The sequence below is a fragment of the Thermobia domestica genome, chromosome 4 (assembly GCF_964235325.1).
Source record: "Thermobia domestica chromosome 4, izTheDome1.hap1.1, whole genome shotgun sequence".
Classification (NCBI taxonomy): Eukaryota; Metazoa; Arthropoda; class Insecta; order Zygentoma; family Lepismatidae; genus Thermobia; species Thermobia domestica.
In genome coordinates, this window is record NC_137457.1 from 297,376,211 (window position 1) to 297,402,797 (window position 26,587).

Consider the following 26,587-nt stretch of genomic DNA (forward strand, 5'->3'; position numbering starts at 1 on the left):
GATAATTGTAGCTTTATTCTGTACATTATATGTAGATAATCTTAGATTTATCCTATACATTACAGGCAATCTTCGCTGGTTTATTTATTTATTTATTTATTGTTTTGTTTTGTAGATCATAGACGATCTTAGCTGCTTCTTTTTGTCCTGTACATTATAGACGATCTGATCTTGGTTGCTTATTTTCATCCTGTACATCATATACAGGATGGACCAAGAGTAGGCATATGGTACAATACTGATCAGCTCATTACATTTTATATCGTTTCTTATTGTTATCCACCAGGTGGACTTTGTTTCTTTATTATTTATTTTTAATGTGTTGTTACTTACATCTTAAGCTCGGAAGAGCCGAAGCAAATAAACCCATAAACTAGAATGTTATACTTGATTAATGCAGGAGTGTATACCTACTCTTTGGACCACCCTGTATATCTTCGGTTTGTCTTGTACATCATAGACGATCTTAGCTTTGTGCTTACCACAGATAATCTTAGGTTTATCCTGTACATCATAGGAAATCTTAGCTCCTTATTTTTGTCCTATACATCATAGACAATCTTAGATGCTTCTTTTTGTTCTGTACAGCATAGACAATTTTAGTTGCTTATTTTTGTCCTGTACATTATAGATTATCTTTGCTGCTTGTTTTTTTGTTTTGTATATCATAGACGATCCTAGGAGTGTATTTTTGTCCTGTACATCACTGACAATCTTAGTTGTTTATTTGTGTTCTTTATAATATATATAATCTTAGATGTTTAATTTACTTTTGCCCTGAGTACGTGAACGAAATGGAATTCTGTTATTTGTCCAGTAAACTTATTATTATCATTCTTTTGTTATGGTTATAATCCACTTTTAATCATCAAAACAAAATTAAATTAAAATAAAAAATTGTACATAATATTCCGTACCTTAAAGTAGTTAACACATATTTAATATTCTTGAAGTCTTGAAGTTCACCTCCAAAGAGGTGTTTTATACTGGCGCAGATGTTAAATCCGTCTCGCCAACAACACTAGATAGTTGCTTCCACTAAGTTGATCAAAATTTCCACACTTGTTAAGTATCCGGTGAAATAATTACATTATATTGTTATACCTAATTATAGGATTGTCACCATAGATTTGTGGTTAAGGTATTATATTTTATACATATATGTATATATTGCAAAAAGATTACTTTTATTTTTTTCACCGGATTGAAATTTACACCATCACTTCGTTAATTAGTTGGTTTAAAAAGTACCTAGAAACGGCTCTAATTTTATCATGTAAGCATTGTTATAATAATATACAGTAAAACTTTTTTTTTTAACATTTAAATATTGTTTAGGAAAATTTCATTATTTTTGCTTGAGCTGTTAATAATGTTTCATTTTTTTAAAACATTTTTTTCGTAACAAGTGTGTTTAGACATGAACACACATTACACTCCTTGCAACAGATAAAAGTAATGACTTGAAAGATATACAACTCTCTTTTTTATTTCGTCTTACCTTCGTCTCGGTCCTCCCGTTCTCTCATTTTGTCTCGTGAGTGAGGGAAATCATCGTTGTCGTGGTAACGGGAATCATCACTGCCTAGTTCTCCAGATATACTGTGGGCTGTTGGGGGGGAAAAAAGTACCATAACGAAACGTTAATTATAACAGGAAAAGAAATATGAGTAGAATCGTAAGTTAAAAAAATTAAATCAGTAATTTACTAATTGAGATCATACTTTCAATTCTATTCTTATTTCTTTTGTAATAAAAATAGCACACTAAATAAGTAATAAATAAACTGCGCAGTTTTAGATTAAAATTGAGAATAAGCTTATAAATTTGAGAATAAGCTTCTCTTCCTAGCAATGTACCGATGGAAGCAGTTTTTGGCATATTATAGAAAAGTAAGAAAAATCAAATAATCACTGAAACTTACTATATTCACATTAGTCACCGTCTCAGACCTGATATTTCGGACTTTTTTTTTTTTTTAAATATTTATTTATGAATCTGATGAAACATATGGAACTTTAAGAAAAAAAAAATCAAATATATACTTTTTCATTTTTGTTTTTACATTATATGTCACGTTAAACTGCAAGAAACGCAGCTCAGTAAAATTACTTAAAAAAAAAAAAAAATGAAGATGAGCCGTGAAATTGTGCTTCTTTCAGTATATTTGGTAATATTCCAAAAACCAAACCACTTGACGTTCTAGCCCATTTCAGGGCCTGAGCAACTCCAACGCCATCTGTTAGCGATTGGTTGAACTACGTCCAGCCAAGCGACGAACACGTCGCCCTATCACTAACCGGCGTATTGGGAGCTTTCTAGACCTAGCAGCCGTCACGTCTTTTATTCACGTGACTCCCCAGTTTGCCTCAGGACACTGGGCGTACGCTGAAAATTGGGAAGCATCGGAATGGAACCCGGGACAACGTGGACGTGAGTTCAATGCTCTAAACACGGTGTCCCCTTTTGACAATATTCATAGACATCGAAATATCATGTGTGCTATAATCGTTTTTTTTTTCTTTCTTTTAAAGTCAATTTTTGTGGTAAATTAAGTAATATTATCCTTTAATTACTTCTTAATCTCAATTTGCTTTAAAGGAAAAGTCAATTGATGAGGTTAATTTGGTCTGTAATAGTTTCTTTTTTTTTAGTTAAAAAATAATTAAACAAGACTTACGGAAAGTTTCAAATCTTAGAGATCATTTATATTTTATGAAACAGTGGCATCACTAAATCCGTTTAGAGGAAACTTAAACTACCACTAGAAGGTGAGTTAGACCCCTTAAATTAACAGTAAAAAAAAAGTGAAATATATGGATAAAAAATTTAAATTGATTATCTTGAGATAAATTTATAGATTTTCAACATTTTGTTCTTAGATAAGTTTTTATCCAGATAAAGTTTTGGTTATTTCTTTCTAAACTTGTTCAACACTACAAATATTAATTATTAATCATTATATAACAATAATAATAATCCCTTGAAATCAATAGTTACATGCATTATTCCAAGAATGTTTAATTCATTTAGCCTACAGCCACTCAGACCCGTAATGATCAAAAAGTTCAGAGGGGACCCAGTGTTCAATTTTCAGTGTCTGCACTTCATATTAATCGAGAAGCATGTTCTTTACGACTTTAAGATTTAAGGAACCAAGAAAAATGGGAGCGTCGGAACTCCATCATCCCCTGATTACAAATCTATAATCACCTCCAGATTATGTTTCCTCAAGATGAATTCTTGGAGACGCCACTGATATATAAACTTACTTCCTATTCCAAATATGCCATAGACACCTAAAACTCCGCAGTTTATTGTTAAAAGAAAATAACTTTCAAATAACTTCTTTTTTTTATAATTTACTTTATATTTTCTAATCTGATATATATAAAATATATTCTTTACTAATTACTGTACTTATAAAAGGAAAAATAACTGAACGTTGTGAATAACTTATTTTCCTGTCTTTCTTTAAATATTTACGTTACGTTTCTTAAAATTAAAATAAGTTCTTTACTGCCTAAAACAGTAACAACAGAACAAATTGCATGCATTCAAGAAAATAATAATAATAAAAAACAAATGCTAGTAAAAACAGCGCAATAAGCCAAGCGATAACAAACATGCTGCTTTTACATTCAAAAAAAAATTTTTTTTGAACGAATGCAGCAAAATTATAACAAGACTAAATACAAAGACTGATCATTTATTTTGAACAATAATAACTCTTCTTTATTGCAAATAACATTGCCCAGAATGCTTAATACTTTTTTTGGATTAATTTTTTTGTCGCAAAACAGAAAAGTTTAAGCAAATGAAACGTAAAAATGATTTAATTTATGTATATATATAAAATAAGCAGCTTGTTATGTAAGAAAAAAATGACAATTTTATCTTACAGTTGACAACATCGAGATATCACAAAGACACGAAGGCATCACGTCAGATGAAAAAAAAAAAAATGAAAACAAGAGATTACATTTGATTACATGATTTTATGGATAAAACTGTAAATTAATATTCGCCGATATGTCAAAAAAAAAAAAAAAAAAATGTTCACGAATGCCTCACTGCTTATATTGCCTACAATATATTGTTTAAAGGAAATGCACATATGGTTGAATTAAAAAAGGGATATTTGATTTATTCTGAAATATCATAATTGAACAAAATTTTAAACATGTAATAAATTTCGTATTCACAAAACACGGGATGAGTCAAAAGAATCTTTACCGTAATATGCTTATTCATATTTTTTTTTTTAAAATAAAACAATCTCGATTTGATTTTTTTAGTTTAGTTACATTGCATTTATATTATTAATTTTAAAATAAGTGCGTGTTTGATTTTTCACACCTTCGCGACATGGATGAATATGAAAATGGAGCAGTGCCATCTGATATTACCAGACCCAACTCTATATGGCTTCGCTTAATGCAAAAAAATAATGTCAAAAGTAAAGTTTACCGAATCAAAACAATGAGTTAAAAAGGGGAAAGAAGAAAGTACACTTTCACAAGTCGAAAAATTAAACATGATTTGAAAACTTTTCCATTTAATAACTAAGTATCAACTCTTTCAAGGAAAGAAGATAAAATGATTTGATTTGAATATTTTATTTACTTTTATTATTATTATTATTATTATTATTATTATTATTATTATTATTATTATTATTATTATTATTATTATTATTATTATTATTATTATTATTACTTGATTTAATTGATATACAGTAGACTCCCGAGTATGCGGCTCAATTGGCGGAAGGGCAGGCTGAATAACAAAAAGCCGGATAGGCCAGAGTTCTATCAATAGTCTCCTTTATAGTCACTACTTTTTTTTTCATTTATCACCCATTTTCAAATTTTCACTGTAGTACACATTAAAAAACATTAAGCATACCGCAAGAACAATTTACGAATACAGTATTGTACCTACTGTACACTTATAATCAGGAACAGCGGCAAACGCAATGTATTGAGGTCCGTTACACACTGACGAAACAATGAACAAGGACCAAAACGCTGCTCTATTCCTGTCACAAGAGGAGGATCGTAGTAGACGCCCGCTTCCAATGCCTTGGCAATGTTGCCAAATGTAACGCCTTGCCTTCCTGATTTAATTACGATAAAAGAAAATGAGGCCGGATAGTCGCGAACCGGGTACACTCGGAAGTCTATTGTACATGTTATTTATGAAGGCAAATGAAATATGATTTTATTAAATGAATATTACTACACTAAAGTAACTTTTGATTCACCCAAGTACATTTTATAATGAATTTGCTTAGTTTGTTTGGTTTGCTGATTGAGGTGTAATGTCCTTTAGCACCGAGGCTATATGAAACAGACTTACTTCATCACTACATGCGTTACATTAAAAAGTTAAAAAGTTTAAGAAACTACTGCATATACGCAATATATTAGTTAAGGTAACTTTTATTCGCTCGAAAAATATCTTTTATGCCATTGTAGCTATAAAAAGAAAACTCAATTTATCATTTCTGATAGGTACGTACACAATATACATAGAATAATGAAAATATTTTAACATTTCGTCCACAGGCTGGAATCAACTTAAGATGAGTTTGAAGGAGCACTAATATCCAATAGATGCCAGCACGTGTACTCTATCTTTCTAATGTATTTTGTAAAGAGTGGAAAATATTCAAAGTAATTTAACCAAATCCAACAGGTAAATATTCAAACTTTGCTCAAAGACAAGTTGTTTAATTTGCTAGTGGACGCTATAGAATTCATAGTATTAACATTGTATCTGTAAAATAAAATAATAATAATAATAATTTAAAAAAGCTACTAGACTTTCATATTTTGTCCTCTTCTAGAATGGTTCTAAGATGACTACTAGAAAGTGGATTTCACAATAGTTCTAGTGTAGCAGTTCAAGAAGTTACTAAAGAAAGTAGCAGAGGTTACTGAAATAATTTGTAGATTAACTTTCTCCAAGGGTACAGGGATAGCAGTATTTCATTTACACGTTGATTAAATAATCCGTGAATTTTCTGTTACTATTTTGTTTCTTCCATTGTTGACAGCAATAGAAGAATTGGAAGGAAAGTTTAACAGGGATGTTGTATTTTGCCTATATTATTTAATATCTATCTAGAAGAAATAGTGAGAAAGAGCCTACCAAATGGAGACAGCATTTCAGTAGGAGATAAAACGTTTAGGTGTATACGGTTTGCAGATGATATGGCGCTTGTTACAGAATCTGAAGAGAAAATCAATAAGATGTTAGAAAACTTGAGGAAGGGATGTGAAGAATATAGGATGAAAATTAATGTTAGAAAGACAAAAGCCATGGTGATTGGAAGGAAGGGGTCGGTGTCAAATATAGAAATAGGAGGGAAGAAAATAGAACACGTGACTAGTTTTCGATACCCGGGTAGTACTATTAGTAATGGTATAAAGTGTAAATATGAAATAAAAGCAAAGGTAGGAATGGCGAAAGAAGCTTTTAGGAGGAAGAAAAGACTATTTTGTGGAGCCATGAATAAAAAGTTGAGAAAAAGACTCATAAAGTGCTTCGTGTAAAGTATTATGCCATATGGATCTCTAACATGGACATTACGCAAAAATGATGAAAAACGACTGGAAGCTTTTGAAATGTGGGTGTGGAAAAGAAGAGAGAATTAGCTGAGTGTAGCGGAAAATGAATGAGAGGGTATTAGAAATGGTGGCGGAGAACAAAAGAACAATTTTAAATATTATTAAGAAGAGGTAGAGATACTTGTTCGGACATTGGCTAAGAAGGAACTGTATCATGAGGGACGTTTTAGAGGCTGTGGTCTCAGGAAAGAGAGGGAGGGAGCGAAGGAGGTTAAAATTGATGGATGGTATCATACGCGAAGACGAAGAGGTTAGCGGAAGACCGTAGAGCATGGAAGCTTCTCATTTGTGGCAAGTGATCTGACCTGCCAATAATGGCAGAATACCTATGATAATGATGATGATGACGATTGTTGACAACATTTAATTTTACTCTTTAGGAATATGCTCCCAATAATTAAACTCTATCAACAATGAAAGACATAATATATTTAAAAAAATCATGGATTATCCTCTAATCATTTATTCAACTTATCTTTGGACAAAGTTTGTGTATTCATCTCTTGAAACTGATTATAATATTTTAAATATTGTCGCTCCCTAGAAAACACATAGGACAGATAGGGGCATGTGCTTCCATATTGGTGAAGTCAAGCCTTTACGCTTACTTTAGCATATTATCTCTCATCGCCTCTACAATTTAGGGTCTCAGTTTGCATTCATTAATCCCCAACGTCTCTGTGTGAAGGTTCAGATTCAATGACAGTATAGAAAATCAGAATACCTTATATCGAAAGATTATTAATTGACGTGTTTATAAGTGACTATCCATGCGATGGGTGGTATCTCTTTAAATTCTCAACCTATTCCCCTACTTCAAATCTTATTTCCAAATTCGCCATAACTCTTTCTGAATCACAGGATAAGAAATTGACCATCCTCCATTGCTCTGCTAGTTAAGTTGTCGTCCCTAGGTACGTCAGAGTAAGTGGGCTAGAATCTGCCTTCGGGCAGGGGAACACTCAAACAGACAACCTGCTACGTATTTAATTTCACAAACCTTAATATTTTCCCCACTGAGACCTTAACATATTGTTCTCACAATTGAGTCATTACTCTCATTCATATATTATTAATATGTTTTTCCAACTTTGAATCAGTTGTTGCAGTAATCCACCCCTATCTTTTGAATAAAATCGTGGTGTAACAATTAAATGTGATCAAACGGTAAAAAAAAAAAAAAAAAAAAAAAAAAAAACCAACTATTTTGATCTATACAAGCGCTCACGAACATAACAATGTGGATACAAAACCAAAAAAATAATTTTATATTAACATTAATATATTAAAATAGGTTATGGTGTAGGTTTGATTAATACTAATATTATGAAGATTATGTTTTTGTGAAAAAATGAAAATATTAATTCAAATATGATCTTCACTTCCTCTGTATTTCGTTTGCCGTTTAAAGGAGCACAAAATAAATTGTAAAAATATAAGCCAAACAGTTAATTAGATATTATTAATCATGTATTTTGAAACAAGAATATTACCTTTTATCTTATAAAAAGAATTTTCATATTTGCATGAAGGTTTGTATTTAGAAAAAGAAACTGATTTATTTTCTTTAGTAAAATAAAAAAATATATATTACGTTATATTATTTGTTAATGAATTAACTTTGAGGCAACGGTTTCACACGACACTCATGCACATATCATATGTTTTGTTTGTTTATATTAATTCAGCTAGATACCTCTCATGTATGGAGGGGAATATCGGCATTTGCCCTTACAGCTGCGAGGCAACACAACAGATAAGCGCCTCATGACAGCTGACACCCGCTTGCCCTTATGCCCTGGAAAATTTCAAAACTTAGCAGTTATATGTACAAAGGAAAAAATCTTCAGAAAAAACACAAACAAAAAGCAAAATAATAATAATAATAATAATAGTAACATACATATACTATATATGTATTTATAATATTCCGAATAAGATGTAGATTCTTTTTAGTTTAATTATTTTTGTACAAAAATAGCAATAAAAATTGATTGTATTATTATAAAGTCAAGTCGAATACAAGTCTGATATCAAATAATAGGAAACACTGTATTCAAAAATAAGAAGAGAAAAAAAGAAAAGAATCTAATAATAATTCATGCTATCACAGAAATACAAAAGCGTCCTACAATGCCACAAATAAACAGCGAAATACATACTTGTGCGAACAAGCACAAATTGTGAATTGTCAATTTGCTTCTTTGGTTTTAAGAGTACAAAATTATATATAAATAAAAACAGCAAGCATGCCTGCTTTTCATTAAGCTAGCACCATGAAATATGTATGAATAATATACGTATTTTGCAAAAAAAAAAAAAAAAAAAAAAAAAAAAAAAAAAAAAAAAAGTTAGATAAATACATAGAAAAGATCATTTACTTTTTACCATTACTTCTTAGTAACTACTTATTGTTTAAACATATAAAAAAGATGGATGCAAAGTTATAGAGTATATTGGAAAATAATAATAATAGGAAAAAATTAACTTCACCTTTCTCTATGAATTTCATACAGTTACATACGTATATACACACACACACATATGTAGAAATACACACACACATACACATACATGGTGGCAAATTGATGTGTATGTGTTGGTTTTCTTTATTTGTTTTTACTATATACTTACGGCATGAGTATTCACGGGCGATGGGCTCCCTTCCTCTGACTTGTACTCCGATCATGGCTTCCATCGGAACCTCTGTGCGTGGTATGCTAACCGCGTGCGGTGGAAGATAGATTGGTTCAAGGTTTCCGAAAGTACATTCAGGTGGAATACTCTTATGGCATACAGCATGGGCCTGGAAAAGGAAACTGATAACATGATTATGTAAAACGAACAAAGGAAAACCAAGGAAAGAATTGGTTTATTGATATTCAAGATTGGTTCAAGGTTTCCGAAAGTACATTCAGGTGGAATACTCTTATGGCATACAGCATGGGCCTGGAAAAGGAAACCGATAACATGATTATGTGAAACGAACAAAGGAAACTCAAGGAAAGAATTGGTTTATTGATATTCAAGATTGGTTCAAGGTTTCCGAAAGTACATTCAGGTGGAATACTCTTATGGCATACAGCATGGGCCTGGAAAAGGAAACCGATAACATGATTATGTGTAACGAACAAAGGAAAGCCAAGGAAAGAATTGGTTTATTGAAATTCAAGATTGGTTCAAGGTTTCCGAAAGTACATTCAGGTGGAATACTCTTATGGCATACAGCATGGGCCTGGAAAAGGAAACCGATAACATGATTATGTGTAACGAACAAAGGAAAGCCAAGGAAAGAATTGGTTTATTGAAATTCAAGATTGGTTCAAGGATTCCGAAAGTACTTCAGGTGGAATACTCCTATGGCATAGAACATAAGCCTGGAAAACGAAACCGATAACATGATTATGTGTAACGAACAAAGGAAAGCCAAGGAAAGAATTGGTTTATTGAAATTCAAGATTGGTTCAAGGTTTCCGAAAGTACATTCAGGTGGAATACTCTTATGGCATACAGCATGGGCCTGGAAAAGGAAACCGATAACATGATTATGTGTAACGAACAAAGGAAAGCCAAGGAAAGAATTGGTTTATTGAAATTCAAGATTGGTTCAAGGATTCCGAAAGTACTTCAGGTGGAATACTCTTATGGCATAGAACATAAGCCTGGAAAACGAAACCGATAACATGATTATGTGAAACGAACAAAGGAAAGCCAAGGAAAGAATTGGTTTATTGAAATTCAAGGGCTACTGCCAGTGGCGTATTTCGGGGGACTATAGGGTTCAAGTCCCCCTCTCTCCCCGAAACAAATTTATTAGTTTTTCGCATTTCACGTACAACAATAACCTTCTTACCATTTCTAAGAATTTCATTGACTTTCCATTTTCTTATAATTCTTTGTTCAGAAATAATACTGTATTTGTCAAATTTCATTCGATGTAAGAGCTGCATTCTTTTCTTCTTTCTTTCGTCCATTCTACTCTTGTTTGTTTTTCTTAGTTATTACTTTCTTTCGTTTCTCCTATCATACTTTCCACAGTTGCTAGTTGTGATTCAAGGCGGCCGTTGTCAGTAACACCAAAACTAAGAGGAGCTGAAAAGCGAAACTGGTATTCCACAGCAACTTACACGGATATCAACATAATGGGACATACACGGATATCAAATAGAGCAAACGAAGTTTAGCCATTGTTTATTTATAAAAAAAGATAATGTTTAAATTAAAGAAAAAGCAAGAGGGAGGGGGATAAATAGCCTGGGAAATGAGGTAGGTCAAGAGGATGCTTCCTTTTTCTCCTATGAACAGAATAAAAGGTTAGATTCACTCCTAAATTTTTGTGTGTATCATATCACATAAGATTCAACAGTTTGCAATTCTTGCCATTAAAACTTCAATTTATGCATAAATTAAAATATATTTAATTCTCAAACTTAGATAAGCAATTGCTCCCCGCTGTTTCCCCTTGTTGTACATAGCCCGTCCTCCTCCCCCCGAAACAAAATCCTAAATACGCCATTGGATACAGCTATAGCAGAGTTTTGTGACCAGTTTACTATTTTAAAACTAAGATAGAAATGGAAAATAAGTTCTTATGGATAAAAAGAAAAGCTTAACCTATTCAATGTAACTCTAGCAATTGAATATACTCGTGAGTGAAGTTTTTCTACAGGGTTTTACTAAGTTGATGAAAAGTATGGAGATAATTAATTACAAAGATGTTGATAATCAGAAAAAAAAAGACTGCTGTTTCTAGACAATCCCTGGTTTTGTGGTGAACTTAATGAACCTGACTACGAGCTACTATGAATCTCTTAGATTTCGACCACAATCTGTTCATAAATATATATTCCTTCTTTGGTTTTACTTTCTAAGTGAAAAACAATGCTTTCTACCATGAAGAAAATCCACTTCTTACATGAAAGAGTTGTTCACAAACCTTGTTTTTATCTATATCTATATCTATATCTATATCTATATCTATATCTATATCTATATCTATATCTATATCTATATATCTATATCTATATATCTATATCTATATCTATCTATCTATCTATCTATATATATATATATATATATATATATATATATATATATATATATATATATATATATATATATATATATATATATATAATGGCCAGAGACTGACTAGCAATAAGGAAAGTTACATAATTCCTTATTCATACAGTTAACATACCTCTATAGTTTCTTATTTATCTATAGCAATACCAACATCTATTTATCTATCTATCTATTTATTTTATAGATTTTGCTTGTTGCATAGCAAACTTCATCTTTTTTATTTTCAATTTTTCATAACATTTTTCATGGAGGATTTTACTTTAGATAAATTTATTTCAATAAGGGTTCCTTATTGTCAAGCTAAGAATTTCATTCCTTTTGATTGCACAACTCTATTTTTTCTAACCTAAATCTTCTATTTATAATTGTATAGCGACAGCAAATAAATTTCACACTATCTTAGAGACTTATTTCAATCCAAATTTTCTATTGTTTGACCACAATTTCTCAAATTCCTTAATGGTCGTTAATGTTTGATTTTGTTTTTTTTTTTTATGTTTCTTTGTGTAATCTTTTTCTCTTCCTTTCTGATGGATGTATTTATATTTTGGTGATCATTTGTGTAGTGATTTTTTACCATTAGTTTTTATCGATTTTTAAGGTATTTATTTGATTATCAGTTTGAATTATTTATATTAATAAATATTATATGATTGTTTTTTATATACATATATATAACTGATGTATGCACCGTGCTTTTCTCTCATATACAGAGTCCGCCAGAAAAATGTGTACATTCTTTGTCATACAGTATCAGGATACTGGCATAGACAATTGTTCTGAAATTTAATTATGTTGTAGTATGTTTTTTCGCCCAACAGATGTCGGCACTGTCAAATGTTTCCAGTTAAAATTATGTTGTAGTACAGTTTCTCGCTCAACAGATGTCGGTACTGTCAGCACGGTTAGTGAGATAAGAAAATGACAGGTGCACGCTTGGCGTTCGATTGTTATGCGTTTGATTATTAGGCAGGTTGGTGGTTCAGTACCAAACTCCCCTTTCCACTGACGCTACACTTCGATGGCATTTCCAAACCTGATAAAATACTTCAAAACGTACTTACGCTACTTGAACGTCAAGCGTGCACCTGTCGTTTTCTCATCTCACTAATCGTGCTGACAGTACGGGCATCTGTTGAGCGAAAAACCGTACCACAACATAATTTTAACTCACAACAATGCCGACATCTGTTGGGCGAAAAACAATACTATAACATACTTAAATTTCAGAATAATTGTCAATGCCAGTATCCTGATACAGAATGACAAAGAGTGTATAGATAGATAGATATATAGATATAGATATAGATATAGATATAGATATAGATATAGATATAGATATAGATATAGATATATAGATATAGATATATTTGTATTTGCAGCATGACTTGAATGATTTTATTATTGCATGTTATGTATGTTGTTCTTTTATATACTGTATTCATTCTTGTTCCACATGTGGCTGTCTAAGTTGTTTGTTAACAAATAAACTCTTTCAATTATATTATTATTATTATTACACTCTTTTACATCTCTTTTCGATAGACGTTAGTTGCACTAAATTCAAAATATGAAATACTGAAAAGGGTAATAAAATATTAATTTGAACTGAACACATGTAAATAATTTTAAAAAATCAAAAAAAGGTAACAGAGCGTTCTTTACATAGGTTGAACTATTTAACTTTACGATAAGGAAACTATTTGCCAATCTTGATATTATTGTCATTATATATATCTTTAATAGTATACTTAAACCAATTTTTTATGTTAAAAATATGACAATAAAGTGATCTCGAAGTTTTGCCTCCTGGATTTGTAATTTTAAGAAAGATTGAGCAATTCTTTTAAATTAAATGAAACTTCAAAACACATTTCTCTGAAAATGGTACATTAAGAAATTGGATATTTTGATTTTAATATTATTTAAATAAAAACAACAACAAAAAAACAGCTTGAACCTTGGTTATACAAAGAGTAGAAAAGTGCACGACTGGACTGATATTCGAACCCGATGCGTTAACCTCTACGCTACCCAGTCCTCTCCCAGAACAGGCAAGCACTCTCCCACTCTTTGATACTACGTGGCTTGTACCACAACCTAACTGTTCTGTCTGGACAAATTTAGTGTCTATGTTCAGAAAACCGCTAACGGTTGTATTATCATTATATTAGTGAAAGAAGGAAGCAAAAATACATAAAAAGTAAAAAAGTTTACATCTGTATGGTACGTCGAAGATTCCAGGTTCGAGTCTTACCCCAGGCGTGCATTTTTTCACTTTTTGTGTATTATTGAATTTGCACCTACAGAGAATTTGTGTGTAAAAATAAGTTTAAATCGGTTATTTTCTTCTTTCATTAATATATTAAACCTTGGATATTTGAATATTTTAACATGCGTAGTTGACAATTATCTTATATTTCATTATATCATACTATATTTTCCGGTCTATTGTAAATGATTGGTTTTTAAAAAGTGCTGTATTTCTGCCTAAGAGCTGTTCGCAGCACTGAAAATAAAGTTATTGTTATTACATGAACATGGAATAAATGAAGTAGACAGTATTTGTGTATCACAAAGACGTATGATAATAGAAAGCAAAGTACAGAAAGAGCAATGACAATTACTGTATATTAAAAAAAAGTACTAAATTTGTCATTCTACGGATTGTCTATGCTGGTAGCTGGTTTTAAATGTATCTATATGGAGATTTGCGTTGAATTTGTAACGCCATCAAGAAAAGGGAAATTGGAATTAAGCAGTGCATAAAGTGAACTTCCGTTTTTTGACAAAAATAATAATAATGATTTCAAACTAAAGTTCATTTTCTAATTTATATTGTAGTCAAATTCTACTCGGATTCAGTTTTGATCAGATGGAATGTTTTCGTGCCAATGCTATGAAACATCATGTCCTTCATGAATTCCGTACCAGAGCCTAAAATAACTATGAAATGATAGGAAAACAGAAAGGGATACTGCTGACTGCTTTAGCTTGTGATCTAGTTTCCGAAAAGTATGATGGTCTATTACATCTCGAAAGCCCATAGAGGGGCTTTATTCTGAGACGAAAAAAAAAAATGTCACAGTGCGTATGATCACTTTGCTGTCAATTTTACGCCCAGTCTAAAGTAATATGGTTTGTGATTCGAAATAAATTGGTTTGTATTACTGACAATCAAAGAAAGGCACCTAAAAGAAAATGCCAGGCTTTCACAGGGCCCTTTATCATTGAACTTTAACTATAAGTGAGATCGAAAGACAATAGTTCCTTCATGAAGGAAAGAAAATGATATATTGTTCTTTGTACCAACAATAGCTCACTTCAGTAATAAATGAGAGTATCATCACATTTTGCCATCCAACTTTTTCGTATTTTGTATTGCATGGTGCTTTGGCCAGGCGCTTTTGATACAGGATCTGACAACATAGACCAAAGACAATCGATTTTCATTAATCTACCAACTGTAAGTTTTCTGACCTCAAGTTTTCAATATTAAACTAAACACAGGCTTAAGTGGAAGATGAAATTGTGAGAAGCGAAAAGATTTGTCAGTAAGTTTCCTAGTTACCTTCCTCCACTGAAGAAGGTAGCATGAGCTACCGAAACTGTTTAGAAGTGAATATTCGATTTGATTTTTACCGTCCCTTTTAGCAACAAGGTCAAATAAGACGTAAACCTACAGATTAACAAGGGATCCGAACCACATAAGTTCATGCCGAGAATTAAACCCGAGTCTCCCATTGAATATTCGAAACTTGGCAATAAAGGGTAAATGTTAAACTTAGATTGTCAGTAATACAAACCAATTTATTTCGAATCACAAACCATATTACTTTAGACTGGGCGTAAAATTGACAGCAAAGTGACCATACGCACTGTGACATTTTTTTTTCGTCTCAGAATAAAGCCCCTCTATGGGCTTTCGAGATGTAATAGACCATCATACTTTTCGGAAACTAGATCACAAGCTAAAGCAGTCAGCAGTATCCCTTTCTGTTTTCCTATCATTTCATAGTTATTTTAGGCTCTGGTACGGAATTCATGAAGGACATGATGTTTCATAGCATTGGCACGAAAACATTCCATCTGATCAAAACTGAATCCGAGTAGAATTTGACTACAATGTAAGTTATCATTACTGTAAATATATATCAAGTTATCTCGTTAAACATGTAATGTTTCTTTGAGAATAAATCCAAAACTGGAATACCTGTTATGTGTCAACACAGAGATTTTGATTATTTCATTTTTAATAAGTATTCCCGATTTTGTGTTGCTTGATATATTTTTTGTTTCCTTATGGTGTACAAGAACATTACAATTACGTACATTTCAATGACTCAATAGATGCAGTTTGGATACAACCGATTTATTTATCATTGCATTGTATGTATAATTTTCTCTGAACACACACGCTATAAATATTCCCAGACGTGAGTGCGATTCTACATTTACCGTTTCCTCGAGAATAAGAACTGGTCTTATTATTATTATTTATCTTTGTCTAAAAGACACATTAGGTTTTACCTATTTACAAAAACATAAATATCTGTATACATTTATTATGTGCAAAGTAACCCTTTCGGTGTCCTGCAAACCACTGCGACATATTTTGACGCATCCATAATTTGCAGTATTACGATCCCGGTGAACTTACATATATCTAGTTTTCTCTGCATTTACTTCTAAACCAATATCACTGCAAGCGTTTAATAAGGGAACATAGATTAGTTTATTTAATACCGTAGCATTTTAAAAATACTAAACGACATACATTCTAAAATTATTGTATTGATAATTAGTATTGTACGACAAACAGAAATTCGGAAAAAAAGTAGTAGAGAACGTAACAAAGAGCCTTGCAAACAGATTAACAAAATATATGATTATTAAATGCGTCTTACCGTCATGCCACACCACTCACAGCGCATCCCCGACAGGCACTCAGCTGACCAACACGTTTTCTTACAGACTGCACATTTGGAATTGTTTGGGAGGTTGCCTTCCCGCCAGTGATGGTTGTGCCGCACTGATGATAACTCTTTTCCTGGTAGATAGGTGGCATTCTCTTTGCAATCAGGCACAGCGAAGTCCTGGCAATCCAGATGGACATAATATTCACAAACTGAGAAGAGAATAAATAACAGCAATTAGATTTATTACTTTTTCGTACGTACTAGTAGTACAAAGACCTGGAAATTTAGGGCACTATTACGCTATGCTCGTTTGCTATTAATCGTGAGGCAATTTTATTCTGGGAATAACACAATCTGGGAAGAAGTTTTTTTCAAGAAAATAGGCTGTTTTATATATTAAATATATATATATATATATATATATATATATATATATATATCACATTCGGTTAGTGGACTAAGAAAAAAAAGAAAAAAGAAAACTCAGTCAAGTTGGCTGGTTGCAGGATTTGAAGTAAGTACTAAGAACTCTAACTGTTCACTTCGTAGAGGATAACACACTTAGGAAAGAACATTCTAGCCATCAGAATGGCGTCACCACAACATATTTTGATACTCCTTATTTATTTAATACATAAGTAAATAAATATTGATTGATTCTTAATTGATTTTCCTTTTATGTCCTCATTCAGTGAACATAAAGATAGCATAACCACCGAAGAGTTGAATCCAGTGCTTTGGTAGGGTGCAAAGAATTATGGGAAGATAACTAACAACACGAAAATCGAAATTGAAACTAATGAAACTGTGCTAGTTAAACTGTGCCAGCTGACCAATCTCTAAATGAGGCATTGGATGCTAAAGTGGTGTAACCAATTTTTTTTTTTTTTTTTTTTTTTTTTTTTTTTTTTTTTTTTTTAAGTTTAAGTTTAAGAATGAGATTAAGTCATTTCCGTGAACTTGAAGCCATAACCTGTTGGATGGGAAAGGATGTGTATCTCAAAGTTAAAAATAGGCCAACAGATGGCAGCACAAAGAAAGTCGTAAATTCGAATTCACGATGACCCTGCACGGCACTGTGGTGTATGTCAGACAACATTCGACAAGAACCACTTTATAAAGGGCCTCGGGTCATCAGCAAGCTAAACAAGAAGAACGTAATTGACTTGTTGCCATTTATACCACCCATCCATCATCACTACTTCTTATCTTTACAGGACAGTGACCAGCATGGAGATGATGATGATGCTGTGTACTATGACAGTAATGCTGATGCATAATGTTCCAGTATGCCTTCCTTATTCATGTTTTGTTGCCACTTTGTTTTATATGATTTATTTTTACGTTCATTTACTGCTGTGCATTGTTTTTGTCAACATACTGTTCTGTTACACAAGGGATTGGATGGCAAAATGGCGTAAGTCAATATTACTCGACATTTTAATACTGATGTGTTTATTAGAGTAAATACAGGTAATTCTACAAACTTATGAACTTATAGCTACATAACGATACTTCACAGGTAAACGTCTCGTTAAATAGAGATAAAAAATTTATAATACTTGTAGAATTTCCTGTATTTATTTTAATATGTATGCCACTATCTAGAAACGACTAGCACCACTTTTCTTTCCAACCCCTCAATTATGTGCTATTTCACTGAAAATACAAGAACTCTGTATATATATATTCTGGCACTCTGCACTTTCCGAGTTGGCAACATACCTTAGCAACATAAAGAATTCACAACAGAATTTTGTTCTTTTTGTCCGATTTTTCTATATCGATTCTAATAAAAGTCTCAATATCTCAAAATGTCTCAAAAGTGACATACGCCACTTTTCCATCCAATGCCTCAAATGTGAATATATTTCAATGCAAATAAACTTGATAAATTAAACTATTACTTTTATGTAAAATCGAATTTTTGAGCGCATATTATATAGGGCCTATACGAAAATTCGTATAATCAAGTGTTTTTTTTTTTTTTCTACGCCCATCTAGTACAAATTTCACCATATCCTAACAGCTAATTGAAAAGAAGAATTATTGTTTTTAGGGACTGCAATTTTTAACGCCTTTTTGAGCTGTTTATGTGGAATATTAATGGTTAAATGCTGTAATAACCTACCGAGGAATGCTCATGCGTAATGTAAACATGTTCGTTAAGTCTTACAAATGAAAAAAATGAGAATATTATTTTATTTAATTTAACCACTTACGAAGTGAACTTTTGAAAACGTTTCTTTGCGAGCGACTAGAAGTTAGAGTTACAATGCCAAATTCAATTTCATTACATTTCATGGTTTTGATGATATCGTGATTAATAGTAACGATATTTAGCTTCTATATACTGCATACATATTTATATGTTGTCCGATTGTCCATGCAAATTAGTCAATCACCTCGAAATGAAATATTTTAGTTTAACGTACCGCGTTTATTTCCTTTAGGCTAAAGGAGACGATGGTTCAGGCAAGTGAATGATGATGGAAAAATTGGTGGAATGAGAAAGTGGAAAGAAACGGGAAAACCCACGGACACGATGTTGTCCACCACAAACTTACTTAGCCGGAGATCGAACCATGGACCCCATGCACTAGAGGTAAGAGCTCCACCACTAAGCCACCGTGCTCTTCCAATCAATTGAGATTATATTCACACCTAATCAAGGAATACAAATCTTTCTGTCCCACTTGTTTCTATCACTCGAACTACCTTTATTTATTTATTTATTTATTTATTTATTTTAATAAACTGAAATAATTCCCTAATTTTCCGGATTCGTCACAACTTTCCACTTCTTCAGAGCAACTTACAATTTAGATCTGTGACAACTTTGGCTAAAGGTATTTGATACGCTTCTATTAAGATCATTTTAATTATCTTTATATGTGAAGTGAAAATTTATCACTTTTCATGTGCATATCCATTCTGAACAGAGATCTGTTTCCTTAGAGTATCGTAAAATGAGATCACTAAGCCATTTTTTTTAAAGTTTTATTTTTTTCTGGAACAAAATTAAGTTTTTGTCCGAAACTTTCGAAATTAATACTTTAAATAGGTCAATGTCTTACGTTTTAAATGATTGTATCGCCATATTGTGCGATGCGGCTATATACGTATAACGGCCAAAGTAACCTCACGAGATGGGGTGACTTCGGCCACATGATTGAATAATATGCATGGATGAAGTCAAAACTCTGTAGTGAGGCTTCATTTTTTAAAGAATTTATTTAACTAAAATAATAAAATTATACAAAGATATAATGTACGTACGTAAAGATCAATAATTGTTACTTTGAAAATAACATTCCTTTCGCAGGAACAAAAATTACCGCGCTTCTGCGACTTCATGAGAGAAAGCAATTCCTTTGCAGGTTCTTGGAAGGATTTAAGTTCCCTTAATCTATGACTGAAGGTCCTCGGATTCATAATCAATTATAGAGAAGATGAAAAATATAACTTTCCAAGTGATCTTCCTACACACAAAATGACTTGATAGCACGTAGGAGTCAATTCGAGTGACCTTTCCAATGTAGGGACCTTTCTAATGCTCAATGATCTATCATAATGTTCGTTTCAATGGGCGGTATTCAGAGAGAATTCGTTAATCGAAGGTTAGTCACAGACTTGTTAGTGGCATACTAGCTCTTTACTAAGGAAGGTGCAGTTTGGTATTCAGAGTCTACTTTGAGTACAACTATCAGCTGATTTGAGTATGATTCACTTATATAACCCCAATGCATCGGGTGAGAAAAATAAATGTCACAACTACGGAAAAGTAGATGAGCGCATGCGTAGTCTGTAAAAAATGAAAATACATGAAATACGAAATGTTGTGTCGCACGCTAAACCGTGGGTAAGAGATTAGCCTTTGATCTAAATTATTTAGTCACATGTGATTAACTTCATCAAATATTACGCCCTAATCAGAGACTCTGAATACAATTTTGATAACCATCCGTTAGTTAATCCGTACTATGGTGTTAATAAGACTTCAAAACGACTCTGCGTAAGGCCAAATGAGTCTATAACCACATTTGGATGCTTTACATACATTTAAATTTTCCGAGGTCCATGATAGTTGAGCGCGGAATATTATTGTACATTTTTCAACAGCCGTATGCACTATATTCCCTTTTGATATCTATCAAATCACACAAATCATATTCTCTTCAATATAGTGAAAGTTAGGGTTGCCAACCCGGACAGTTAAGTTTTTGACCTCTTTGTCCGGTGTCCGGTATGACCTCAAAACCAGACGTTAATGTCCGGTAATTTTTCCTCTTACTAGTCCTATTTTCTGTTTTATTCAGATTATATTGGAGTGATGAAAGGAATATATATAGGCTGCCGAGAATACAAAAAAAAAAAAAAAAAGACTTTAACAGTCCATAGCTACAAAACTATGGGACCTCTGTAGTCGGGAAGACTTCACTTAGGAATTGGTATGTGCCCCATCCAAATATTCAAGTTTCAGAATCCTGCGGTACTTCCGCAACAATTTTTATAAAGGTAGTTGGTGAGTACTTTGAATTATATGCCCGTAGCCAAACTCGCTCTATAAAAATTGCGTGAATATCTTAGGATTCTGAAACATGTATTTTTGGATAGTGCACATATTAGGTCCTAAGTGAAGTCTTGACCCGACTACGGTAGGTTCCATAGTTTTGGAGCTATGGACCTTTAGAGTTCACTTTTTCATGTTTTCGGGAGCCTATAATTCCGAAAGTAAGTTTTTGTGCACCTTGGTTAGTCTATACTTTTTGTCTTATTTTGATGTCAGGAACCACCTCCCAAACGTTGTCGGTGTTGTTTTGAAACACCTTGTATATATCTTTTCATTTACTAACCATGCACACATCAAAAGATATCTTACACTATTTCATCACTAATTTATCACTTTTTCCTAATTTTCTATCCTGACCATCTGGGTAACTGGTCCTCTTCTGCCGCTGGAACTTCTTTCCTGATTTTGACATTTATACATTCCGAAATATGACAATTTTCAATTGTCTTGATTTTGACATTATCTATTACCTATCTTGACCTAATTGCATTATCTTTCTACTTGTTAGCAATTACTTAATTCTATAATTCAGGCAATACGACATGATGCTCGACCCAGGGGCGTCGCTAAAGGGGGTAAGGGGGAAGCCTCCCTCCGAAAGTTACCAATTTCTTAACAAGTTGGCAAATTAAAATACCTAGTTGACAATTTGAAGAATGCCGTTTTGTCCGGAAACACGTCTGATTGGCTACTCTCGTTTCCGCCATGATTGTTGGCTCGAAATATTGCGATTTTAGTGGCACGGAGTGGGCAGAGTAGGTGTGGCGAAGCTGTGACGTATGCTTCACGATTTTGTTGTATGGGTAGATCCTCTATTTTATAACATCCTTGAGTTCATCTAATAATTAAATATGAAATACACGTTGATTACATATGAATTACTGTAATTATTTTGCGAACTTCTGTCATTATTTTATTGTATTATTCCCCCAGCGAGGTTTTAGTGGGGGAATTTTGTCAAAAAACATTTAGTGGGGGAAATTCCCCCATTCTCCAAGCAATTGTCAAAGATTTCGCACCCTGCTTTTCTTTATAAATTCCACTATTTCAATTCGATAATAAATAATGAATTTAATGTAGAATCAAATATCATACATTAAAATATGTATTATAATGCAATTTTTCTTCTCTAACCACAGACATTATTCACTGTGGTAGAAAATCATTCTACAAAGACATTCTCTCAGACTTTCTCCCCCTTCTTTGCCAGAGCCTTGTTCCGCACCCTACGCAAGAAGCTCTAGCGTTTTACCAACGTCCTTAAAATATTAAGTAGATGAGCTAAGGAGGTATTCGTGTACAATATTATTCCGTTGGGAACAGCATTGACCTTTACGACACTGTTAACTAAAGGGTGGGGCGATATGATTTTTTTTGTTTGACTTACTTTAATGTCCCACGTTTATGCCCAGTAGACTAAAGGAGACGTGGACCTACTTATTATAGTGGCATCCGAACCACTTCGGTCGTTCAATGCTCTCCCACAGGAAATCGAACTCGGGACCTCAAGCGCCAAAGGCTCACGTTCTAGCCACTAGACTAGCGGTGAGGGCAAGCTTATTTGTTGGTGGCGATTCAAAGGAGGGGATATGTTATAAAAATATTAAAGTATGTCAGAAAGTGAAGAAATATTCCCAGTGAATATTAAATATATGCACAATGATACTTTCATATTTTTCATTCACAATTCAATTCAGGATCCTCCCCACAATATCTTCATGGGTTCAGATTGATTGATTGATTGGGGGTTATAATGGGGACGTCAGCATCAAGGCCATTTGTTCCCGTCCCAGTAAAAAAAAAATTGCTGAGATAGTCGGACGGAAATTGGACTCGAAAGTGGAACAAGGGCTGTTCGTATTCGTGTCTCAGACGGGGCATGGAATGGAACGAATATATGAAAATAAGGTTGCTGTAATAGTTTTCCACAGGGTTGGTAAAAGTGAGACTAAGATTTTCGGAACACTTGGCAATTTTTTATCAACACTTGGCAATTCTTTTATTAAGACTTGGCAATTCTTTTATTAAGACTTGGCAATTCTTTTATCAAGACTTGGCAATTTCAAGTTTCATTCCCCCCCCTCCAATCTTGTAATGCTTTCTACGCCGCTAGCTCGACCAATAAATGCAAATGGCGGTGTCCGCCATTTGCAATATTTTAAATATTTTTCAAATATATAATTCAATTTCTTACATACATAATTCAATTTTAACACATTTTTAGCACACAGAGACTTCATGTCTGGTGCACCTAATTAACACAGATAACGATGAGGAAGACAAGATATTATTTGATTTAATAGCGTTCCCACTTTATACAATTTCCACCCAAAATAAAATATTACGCGATCAACTGAAGTCATCCCATTCTAAGATCTCTCTTAACACTTCTTATTGATAGTTTTTTTTTTTTTTTTTTTTTTTTGTCTTTAGGAATAAGGAATAGAAATCTTTCTAGTTTTCTTGTAGTACATTTTAAATTTTAATATAATTTGTCTCTCTGGTATAGGGTTGTTACATGTTCCGGAATTTTCGCAATTCTACCGGAATCGTCATCTGCGTCCCAGTGTCCCGAAAATAAATTTCAAGACGCATAAACGTCCCGGTTTTGGGGAGAACCAGCGAAAAATAGTTTTGTTTAGTCTCTCCTTGAGATTCGTGGACTTATTGATAAAATTAGAAGTAGAAAAAACTGAATATTTTCTACCTAGAAAAACAGTTATTACTACATACACTAGAGAAGTAACAGTTCACTAGCAGTGTGACAAGTTCAATGATATGTGTATTACTTATATTAAAAAATGGGTCACAGAAAATCCTGTTGAAGCTCTTACATCTGGGCTCTAGCTAAATCATGGCTGGTGGTTGTTTAAAAAATTCGGTCATTCATATACATGATGGCCAACATTTTAAGCAGTATAAACTTGTCGCAGAGATAATAGAATCCAATATGGGATTCAGTTCAAATGGTTTCTCAATGAATAATGAATGGGTGCAAATTTTTAAAGCCATTTCAAGAGGAAGGAATCGCATTCGCCCTTGTTCTTCCCGAGACCAACGCCTCCGTGAAGGTTAAGTTTTTAATTATTAATTCATTACGTACAGACGAAAGGAATAAAACTGGACATCGATACCATTGAAACCAAGGATCTTATAAAATAGAGGATCTGCCCTTACAACAAAATCTTGAAGCCATACGTCACAGTTTCGCCACCCCTACTCTGCCCACTCCGCCCAATGGGAATCGCAATGTTTTGAGCCAACAATCATGACGGAAACGAAAGTAGCCAATTAGACGATGGCGGAAACCAGAGTAGCCAATCAAACGTGCCGATGCTCGGTTGTATTATTGCTTTCATCTATTTAATAGGATGACGATACATATGGGCAGATCCTCTATTTATAACATCCTTGATTGAAACATTGTGATACTGAAGGCCCATTTTATCGATTTGTTATGTGCTTGATTCCACCAGAAAATACTTTTAAGACAAGAAATTACTTCAACTGCATGATTAAAGTATATACTTATATGCGCATCCAGAGCGATGAAAATGGAGCAAAAGCAGGAACATCTCAATAATGTGATTTTTTATTTATCTAGATATATCAATCTTTTTTTGTTAAATATCTTGTTTTAGGCGTTTATATTTACTACATTGATGCAAGGGAGTGAATGAAACTGTCTCTTTTATTTAGCGCATTTTAAATATGAAACCATAGTATTTTGGATTCTCACTTTTGAGATATAGCATTAGTAGTCCTCTTTTCCTATTGAATGCTTGTTTAGCCTGTGCTATTCTGCAACTTACATATATTGTGGGGCGGAGGGATTTTTACCAGTGATGCCAACCTGAAACAATATGAAATCCCATGTCGAGAGGCAAAAAATCCCATTTTACGTGTGAATTTCCCACGTTATACTAATTAAAAGTATGCTGTAATATTAAAAATTAAATTTCTTTGTGTTAGTCACTTTTTACAATATCTGAATGAATAAGCCGTAAATTTCGATCTTCTCGAAAAATCCCATATATGCTGCTTATTATTCCTTTCCGAGAAAATAAGGTCAAAAACTCCCACGATATGAGATTTTCCCCACAGGTTGGCATCACTGATTTTTACGTTTCTTTAAATTTAAATAAACATTATCACTTATTATGAAATATATTTTAATGATTTTCGCCGCTGATTGAAATAAAATCCAGACTTTTCCAGTCTTGAATATATCATCGTGGATACGCAGATTTGTATTTATCTAACTATAAGATGACTATGAATATAAAACGACCCCTATTATGGAGAGGATTCTTGAGAATTTTCTCATTTTTAACAAACTTTGAATAATCAAGATTACAAATTGTTGTATAGATATAAAATATCTTAAGGTACACACATACGAAGTTAACATTACCTATTGTAAACTTATGCCAATTATGGTAATTAAAGAACAAACGCCACTAAAATACGATACCGTAAATAAAAACAAATACAGCAGTTTCGGTATATGTATTTTTACGGTAACAATGACAGAAAATGTACAACTATTAAATTTGAAATCAAAACAACAATGACTACAACAATAGGGATTTATATTAATATTCGATATAATCTATTATACTGTACAACGTAAAAACATTGACCTCAACTATCAAAGCTTAACCTGCGAATGTAAGGCGATTCCGTACTTTTTGAGTGACAAATTTGAGAAAAAACCTCGTTTTATAGTCGGGTAAATACGGTATATGTGTGTGTTCCAGCGTGTAAAATTCACGATATTAAATATAAACACAGCTTTCAAGACTCGAAAGGCTCGTCGATGGAGTGTAAAGAGGATAAAAAGGTCCGGTTAATTTACTCGGGAGAGAGAGACCGGTAATTTATTTATGGTAAGATTCAACATGTCTGACAGTGATACAGGGTGGTACACTTTCTCTAATAGTCTTTCTTTTTCCTCTTCTCTCTAAAATTCAGCCTACGAGTTTTTTTTTTTTTTTTTTTTTTTTTTTTTTTTTTTTTTTTTACTTCAGAGCTAAACACTTTATATTTAGTTTTTTTCAGTACATCTGTATTCAAATTTATCATGTAAATGTCATATATATGTATGTAAGGCAGATCGTCTAAAATGTATTGAGCCTTTTGTCCACGAGATGGCGTTAGTGTATCAAATCTCAGAGTATATGAGTCGCAGCGGGTCAAGTATAACGTGATTTGACAGCTGATAGTTGAAGCTAGTAGATGTAGAAAAAGTAATGGTGTTCTTATAATTACGAGGGGGCACCAGAAACTAAAGTTACAAGGCCAATATTTCTGGAGTTTCGTCTGTTATAGAGGAAGAGGAGTGCGGTAATTTTACTATATGGAGTTGGCAACTG

The 26,587-nt window shown here is 32.8% G+C and overlaps 1 protein-coding gene across 6 annotated transcripts in view; it reads right to left on the reverse strand.

The window, feature by feature from the left end:
- LOC145684220 (diacylglycerol kinase theta) overlaps positions 1–26,587 on the reverse strand; it is a 286,225-nt gene that overhangs the window by 64,325 nt on the left and 195,313 nt on the right. For 4 of the 6 annotated variants that reach the window (XM_081756303.1, XM_081756305.1, XM_081756302.1 and 1 more), the window contains exons 4-7: positions 16,628–16,848; positions 9,270–9,441; positions 8,332–8,433; positions 1,502–1,609 (exon numbers count right to left, since the gene is read on the reverse strand). In XM_081756303.1, the coding sequence (XP_081612429.1) occupies positions 1,502–1,609; positions 8,332–8,433; positions 9,270–9,441; positions 16,628–16,848 (603 nt within the window). Of the gene's footprint in view, positions 1–1,501; positions 1,610–8,331; positions 8,434–9,269; positions 9,455–16,627; positions 16,849–26,587 lie in introns of those variants that run through there. The other 2 variants (XM_081756307.1, XM_081756306.1) reach the window with 2 other exon arrangements.